The sequence below is a fragment of the Quercus lobata genome, chromosome 8, assembly GCF_001633185.2.
Source record: "Quercus lobata isolate SW786 chromosome 8, ValleyOak3.0 Primary Assembly, whole genome shotgun sequence".
NCBI classification, from domain to species: domain Eukaryota; kingdom Viridiplantae; phylum Streptophyta; class Magnoliopsida; order Fagales; family Fagaceae; genus Quercus; species Quercus lobata.
Genome location: NC_044911.1, coordinates 42,193,478 through 42,201,717, shown reverse-complemented (window position 1 = coordinate 42,201,717; position 8,240 = coordinate 42,193,478). Strand labels below are relative to the sequence as shown.

The 8,240-nt window shown below is 34.3% G+C and overlaps 1 protein-coding gene and 2 non-coding genes across 3 annotated transcripts; 1 reads left to right on the top strand and 2 right to left on the bottom strand.

Annotated features, from left to right (window-relative positions):
* On the bottom strand, positions 1-71 carry TRNAG-GCC. Its single transcript has one exon. It is a non-coding gene; the product is annotated as a tRNA-Gly (tRNA).
* A 391-nt stretch (positions 72-462) lies between these two features.
* TRNAG-GCC lies at positions 463-533 on the top strand. Its single transcript has one exon. It is a non-coding gene; the product is annotated as a tRNA-Gly (tRNA).
* Positions 534-1,380: 847 nt separating this feature from the next.
* LOC115958182 (probable serine/threonine-protein kinase PBL7) lies at positions 1,381-5,033 on the bottom strand. Its single transcript, XM_031076572.1, has 6 exons — positions 4,601-5,033; positions 3,737-3,975; positions 3,357-3,492; positions 2,350-2,608; positions 2,033-2,165; positions 1,381-1,919 (listed from the first exon to the last, which is right to left on the bottom strand). Exons 1-6 carry the CDS (start codon positions 4,755-4,757, stop codon positions 1,644-1,646), a joined length of 1,200 nt encoding a protein of 399 aa, XP_030932432.1. The 5' UTR covers positions 4,758-5,033; the 3' UTR covers positions 1,381-1,643.
* Positions 5,034-8,240: the final 3,207 nt, after the last annotated feature.

Below are 8,240 nucleotides of genomic sequence, written 5' to 3'. Positions count from 1 at the left end.
TGCACCAGCCGGGAATCGAACCCGGGTCTGTACCGTGGCAGGGTACTATTCTACCACTAGACCACTGGTGCCTGTTGGTCGAGTTGGGCTTACGAATAATATTTGTTCGTTGCAAGAAGTTTCTATTATTTCCCATCACTTCTATATTTTGCCTCCTCGAACAATCCTAGATTTTGTGTCAGAGATAGAACAAACCCAAGCCTAGTGCAGCCAGTAAATCGACTACTTGAAAAGGAAAAATAGAAACTTTTTAAATGCCGATAAAATATGTCAAGTCAAATTGCAAAAAGTCTAGTTCTACAAAAAAAAAAAAATTATACAATTTTTGCCACAACATGACCGACTGTAATTGATAGGAAAAAAAAGTAGTGAGTCCATATAAAAATAACAGATTATAACAAATTGTAACAAAGTGTAAGTTTATTTGTGATATTAAAAGAACTCACCAAATTGTAACAACCAGCACCAGTGGTCTAGTGGTAGAATAGTACCCTGCCACGGTACAGACCCGGGTTCGATTCCCGGCTGGTGCATTTTGATAGAGTTATGACTATCAAGCTGTTTTTTTTTTTTTTTTTGGATGTAAACTACAAATTAAATTTAACATGTAATTTCAAATAAGCCCATCAGATAATATGCAGCTTCAATCTACATTTCCAAGGGGCAGGTACGATGAGAAAATTTCTGTTTGGGCCAAGTTTTTTCTTAACATGTAAGCCTGGTTATCTTTTTTGGGCAGCCATTTCTAAAATGGTTTGCTCTTTGTTCCCAGATTGATATGGTATTTATTGGGCTATGGATGCTCGTTTATGGAACAGGTTTTGGCCATAGAAGGACGCTGGGTTTTGGAGGGCAGTGTCTTTCGATTGATGGGTAGGCATATTCTATGTCTTTAGCTCGATGGAGAAGGGAACATGTAAATCCATTGAGACTATTAGAAGATTGGAAGTTCCTTTCAATTGATATTACCATCTTTCTTGCCTTTTCACATATAATGTAGCCACTCATTCTGTTCGTACTCTGCATCCTTAACAATTGGACTTACACTCTAAATGGTTATATGGGGTTTATTTAGAATTTTTAGTGTACAACAGTGTCATGTCACAGAAGGATCGACATGATAGATATCATAGCCAGAAGTGACAAAAAATATTCCTCATGGACTTGCACTTTCCTTATAGTCACTCAAGAGCGGAGTAGAAAATGCTATTTACTCCCAACTTGGATTGATGCTACAAAATTAAGAATGTTACATGGCAGAAAGGCAAGCATAAGCCTTTCAAGCTAAACATGCAAAGCGTCAGATTTTGAGTTAAATGGCAGAATTACAATGTGTAATTGAATATCTCAGCGGAATTACCCAGTCAATGACCATAAAAATGAATCAATCCTTGTCCTTGAGCTTCAAGAACACTTCGGCCCATCTTTTCAATAGAAATCATTTAATTTAACCACTATTTTTAGAGTAGAATCTTAAATAGGTGCAGCTTATTAGTTCAAAACAGGATAACTATCTCACTACATGCACTACAGATTTCATTACAACAAAGTTTTTCTCTAACAGCCAGGGATTACAAGGCGCACAAAAATGGGAGTCGGCTAAGGAAGAACATGGACCTAATTATACCTCACTCTAGTTAGTTTCACACACTTGCTTTACCAAATTCATGTGCTGTGGGCGACTTAGTGACTTGGAAACTAGAGCAGCTGCCTACCTTTGAAGTTGACCTGTGAGTCTTCACCAGTGGAACCAGTGATTGCACAACATCTGCCATCAGAGGTCTGTAATCTGCCTCAGGCTGCACACACATTGCAGCAATTGCTGCTACCTGAATAACCTCTTTCATTGAGTACTGACCCTCCAGAGCAGGATCCATAATCTCTACAACCTTATCTCTATCTGTCAACCGTGGCAAAGCCTTTGCAAAAGAAAGAAGAAAGGGATGAAAGGCCAATCATCTAAAAAGACTTTCATATTATGTTATGAAGCATCATTTTATTGAATTAACTAAAGAAGAGAATAGAAACCCACCCAAGATACTAGAACACCTTCCCCAGAAGGTCTCTTCATATCAACAGGAACTCTGCCAGTGAGCAATTCCAAAAGCACAACCCCATAACTATAGACATCTGATTTTGTTGTCAGATGCCCTGTTAAGGCATACCTGCATAATAAATCAAACCCAAAATTAAAACTTAAAACAGATTACAGTTTTTATATATGATGTCAAATACTTGAAAGTGAAAGGGAAATTAGATACATATAATAATAAAAAGAATAATAGTATGGAAAGAAAAATCCATGTGTTAATGTATCGTTGCAGCTAGGAGATTACTGGTGGTTCTTACTCAGGGGCAACATATCCTTGGGTGCCTAACACTCGGGTGGAAACATGTCCACCCACCTTTTCAGATCCAAGCTTGGCCAATCCAAAATCAGAAACTTTAGCATGAAAATTTATGTCTAATAGGATGTTGCTGCTCTTAAAATCTCTGTGAATCACTGGGGGACTGACATGTTCGTGTAGATATTCTAAACCCTTTGCAGCTTCAAGAGCTATTCCCAATCGAGTTTCCCAGTCCAATTTTAAGGAGATTGGATTATCACCTGCACATGTGACTTGATGAGTAAAATCCAACAGCGAAACCACCAAGATTAACACATACTCTAGCATTAAGCATGAAAAATTGTAATGACCACTGGCAGCAGGATAACCACAGGTACGCACAGCAAGGCAGTGCAACTACATCATAATCATATTATTCATCTAAAATCTTTCATGCTGAATAGAGGTCTTAATAAGAAAATTTCAATTATCTTCTCATTTACTTGGTGTTGAGGCAAACCTCCATTAATTGATCAAACAAGTTTGACACATACCATCTAAAACAACTTAAGTAGCAATAAAACATAATAGCATATTGTACATGACAAACAGACAGATGCAAAATGTCAGACTTTCCACGTTTTGGTTTAACTTGCAACCTGTTCTAACTTTTCTAATACTTAGTTCATGTCATACAATTCAATAAAATTGATTAGCTGGTTGAAATAGAAATCTAGCCTGGTCCTGGAGGAATAGAAGAATTTAACTAGTTGAGATCAAGACCCGTATCAAACACAATATAAATAGAATAGTCTAGTCCCCTTTCATTCTTTGTTCTTGTTTTGCTTATTTTTTTCGACTGTGACTAATTAGTTTGGGATACAGCACATATATGATCAAGTCTTCACCAGTTCCTCACAAGCCTCAATACATTTAAATGCCTCAAGTCATGAAAATTGAGAAAAAAAATGCTTCATTTATTCTGTAATGTAGAAAAGCATCAAGATGTTAAAAGAAATTACTACTTACTGCTGGCAGGATACAAATGCACCTGTAGACCACCATTTGCCATGAACTCATACACAAGCAATTTATGATTATTATCTGAGCAATACCCAATCAATGCCAACAGATAAGGAGAACGCAGCCGACTTAGCAATTCCACCTATGGTAACATACAATGAACCAATAAAAATCAACTCAACGCAACCCCCAAATTTAAAAGCCAAAGGAATTCATATCATTCTCGAATTAGTTGTTGATAGTTTAAACGAATAAAACTAAAAACTTAAATGGGAAAAAACTAGCAGAAATGTATATCTTTCACATCCAATTCCCTATTCCCTTTGTTACTTCAGGAACCAAACATGGCTTAAAAGAGAACAAAATGTATAACAAAAACATCAAACCTCCACTTTAAACTCCTCTTCTCCTTGCTTTCCTGCCTGATCCATAAACTTAACAGCAACTTTCCTGCCATCATTGAGCACCCCACGATAGACTAACCCGAACCCACCATGGCCAACCACATTAGACTTGCTGAAACCACCTGTTGCCGAATGTAGCTGCTTGAAAGTGAACACCTGAAGTCCCTTCTCAGCCGCTACTTGCAGGTTTTGAAAGCCCCCTTTGTCCTCATTATCAGCCCCTTCAAACAGAATTTAGTCAACCACAAGATATTAAGTAATGCACCATTGGGTTGTTCATAAAAAGTAGAAAAGGAAAAAAAAAATATAGAAATTAAATGATTGAACTCAGGCTCTTCATCATTTTTCAGACTAGAGAAAGCTACTTAGATTGGGATTCTTAAAAAAAAAAAAAGTTTTCTCTTTTTCAGTTTTATCAGTAGACAAAACAAAAAATAATTTCCCACAAGTTTTCTCAGAAATCAAAAACACAATTTTCCCTGATCAAAACAACATAGAAACAAATGTTGGCCATTTGGGTGTCTTCAAATGCAAGAAAAGTCATACATAGAAAAGGAAGGAACTTTATATACTAATTTAACCAAATCTTGGGGTACATTTTCTAAGCAACAAAACGTAGAGTAAAGAGAAAGGAAATAGAAAGCAGTAAATGAACCCAAAAACATCCTGAAATAAAAAACTCAACTTTCTGTTTGGATACAGAGAAAATGTATGAACATGTTCCCAAAAAAAAAATACTCTTTGTGTGTGTGTGTGTGTGTGTCGGTGTCCCTCTCAGTCCCAGCTACAAAAATAGAGAGAACAAATGGAGAAAAGGGTATGAATAAAAGTGAAAAAGAAGCTAACTTTGAAGGTTGCTTCGACGCTTGGAGACCCTGTTGCGAATGTAGCAATAGTAGCTGAAGGCAACAAGCAAAGCGGCCACGGCCACTGAAGCCACTACCACTATTATCAACAGCGCTATACGCTCTTTCCTTCTGTATTCATCTTCCTCTACCTCCATTTCCCCCACCAAAAAAAAAAAGTCTCTCTCAGTTACTTCCTTGTTTACACCATTAAAAGACCCCAAAATACAACTATACAATACAAGGGCCAGTCGTCGGTGAAGAAATCAGTGAAAGCAGATTTTTTTGAAGCTTGGGAAGTGTCGCTCCCTCTCTGATTCTTTTGTTTTAAGGCGGGGAGAATAGTGTAGTGTAGTGGCCACTGGCCAGTGGGGACTCCTTGGTACTGGAGTTTTGCAGTGGAGTGCCTTCTTTGGAGTATTTTTGCTACTGCTCTCTATGAGCATGTTTAGATAGCATACTGTTTAGTTGGCTGAAAATTAAAAATTAAAAACAATAAAAATAGGAATAATAAAATTACTGCTTACTAGTAGATTAATATATATATATATATATTTTTGTGTGAAGAATCTACTATTTATTTACCTAAATATATTGTTCATTTTCTATAAACAGTGCAAGAGACGCCAATTAAAAAAAAAAAACACATTTGCTGGGAGATAATCTAAAATCCAAACCCATACTAATTCTCTTTTATTCTTTAGAAAACTAATTTTATATTTTATACCATGTCTTAGCTCTTTTAGCCTAGGTTTTGTATTTTATTAATTTAAGTTTTAACTTAAATTTATGAAGGGTGTGTTTGGCACTAACTTAAAAAATTAGCTTATTTTTACTATTATTTTCCATCGTACTTTTTAGTACTATTCATAAGTTTTACTGTATTATTTCAGCTAATTTCTATCTTTCAACAAAATTTTTTTAATTTCAACAAAATAAACAGATCTTAAACAAACTCAAAATCAGTTCAATTTAAAGCCTTTTGATTGTCTTTTGTTGCTATTATTCTATGCAATCAGCATTTACATTAGTTTATACAAAAATACAGTGATTTATTCAACAATATTTTCACAACAAAACATAAATAATAAGAATAAAAGCTATTACAGTTTCTCGTGGGTTACCATATTTTTTAGAATTTTTTTTCTAAATAAAAATAAATATTAAAAAATTTAGTTAATTGTCACGATTCAAAACAATATTGAAAACTAGCATTTCGAGTGTCTAAAACTCGAGTTCCAAGATAAAAATCGAGTTTTTAAGTCTTGATTTGTAAGTGGATTAGAGAAAAGTGGAAAAAAATTAAGCTGAAAATCGAGTTTTAAAGACTCGATTTTCATAAATTGAATAAAAACGCCGCTATAGGTCTATAAAACGTCACTATAGGGCTTAAAAACGCCACTATAGGACTCCATAAATCTGTACTTATGAAAAAAAAAATTTCCAGGAAAACGCCGTTATAAGGTTTTAAAACGTCACTGAAAGGCTTAAAAATACCACTATAGATGAAATTTTTTTCGCATGAAACTCGAGTCTTAAAGACTCGAAATCTATATGATGTTTTTGTAATATGGATCTCGAGTTTCTAAAACTCGAGATGCTACTTTCCTTTATTGTTTCAAACATTACCTAACTATATACAATTCTTTTGCATTGCTGTCTTGTACATTACCTCTCTTTTTTACCATTAACAGCTTCTCATCTAAACTTTGTTCGAAAATGTTATTCGGTGGGCCACATTATGGAGAAGCAGGAGCAATTGATGGAAAAGTAAAAGAAAAGGGCATTGGAATGCAGAACTCCTGAGAGGACGGCAGATTCGTCAGCTTTGATTGGACGAAACCGGGGGAAAAAGTACTAACGTGCTACTATTTTTCATTGATTAATAAGACAAAACTAGTCCTGTCAAAAAGTGGGCAAAAATACAAAACATAATATTTATTTTGATTTTCTCTTTTTGGCTCAAAACTATTTATAAGTATAAACATACACCGAGGATAAAAAAACAAACTTAAATATGTTGCTGGTCCTCAATGTTTAGGGATAATTTTGTAATAGTCAGATACAAAATTTTTGTTTCGTTTTAATCCCTACTCTTTTAAAATGTGTTTCATCATTATCCTTACGTTATCTTTACCCTTACCGTCACCCAGTTGATTCATTTTTTTTATATATAAATTGTTTGAAATTATAATATTCACTTCTTGATAATTACTTTTTATTATCAAATTAAAACACTTTAAACTACTCTTTATTATCAGATTAACACACCTTAAACTGGCTAAAAAATATTAACATGACAAATAGAATGTTATCTATCACTTAATTACAACAACAAAACTCAATTAGCATAAAAAATAAGACAAATTAGCAGCTTAAAAGAAACAACAAAAAAGACCCACCTCTTCCTTCCTCAATTTTCAAGAAAAAGATAAAATATGTGATTTTTTTGGGGTGTGAGGGAATACATCCTTAACTTTCGTTTCTTTCCCTTAATTTTCCTACACCCCTCTCTCTCTCTCTCTCTCTCTCTCTCTCTCTCTCTCTCTCTCTCATGTTTTTTCATCAAACTAAACTTCAATCCATGTATTTTGAATTTGACAATCCCAATTGATGATGTTGAAGGTCGTCAATTGAATTCCTCGTCAATACTGTTTGGAAGACCAAATAAAACCTACAATAGAGTAAAAGCTTGAGAGTAATAATATTGGAGTGGTGCCAGCCAAAAACCCTCCAATTATAAGATTAGACAATAGAAAGTAGAATGTAATGTATACTGAATAATTGATAGACTAGTTTTTGTACCTCCTTTTATACTTAGAGACTTTTTTTTTTCTTTTTTTTTTGAGGTTCATTTATACTTGGAGACTTGTATATATAATCTTTTGCCCTAGTTAATCATTAGGGGCTTAGCTTAATTGTAACACTCAAGGTAGTTAATACTCATTGATGACTTTATCAACTGTTATTTATCTGTTATCTTCTATCAATTGTTGAAAAGTTATTGATACTCTTAAATATTGTATTTATCTGCCATTGGAAAATGGTCAACAATTGTTACTTTATTAATCATCAATTATAAACCAAAAATCTCTTTGCGCCACCAAAACAGACAACCTTCATGCTCAAAACCAAACCCTAGCCAAAATGCAACAACTAATTCCGAACTCTTAAGCTAAAATCTGCCATACCCTAACAATAACAGCCCATAATTCAAAGCACCCAAAAAAAAAAAATGGTCGTTACCAACCGATAACCCACTGGAAATGACCCATCCCCTTAGAGCCATTCAATCGCAATCCAAACAAACCTTAGTTTCCCCAAGTGTTACACCATGGTCGAAACCACGTTAGGACCCATAGTGCAACCTCCGCAAATCCATCGAAGCCCCACATAACTAACCAAAAAAAAAAAAAAAAAAAACTAATGGAAAAAGACATTGATGTGGTGTGCTAAAATCGTTGCAATTACTTCCTTCTCAAAAAAATTTATAAAAAAATCGTTGTAATTACTGAATACCACTAAAGACGTATATATATTTCTATTATTGTAACTCATTGTCGTGGTAAATAATTTCTCTTCATTATCGCCACAAAAAAAAAAAAAAAAAAAAAAATTAACATGAGAAACGCATTATAGAA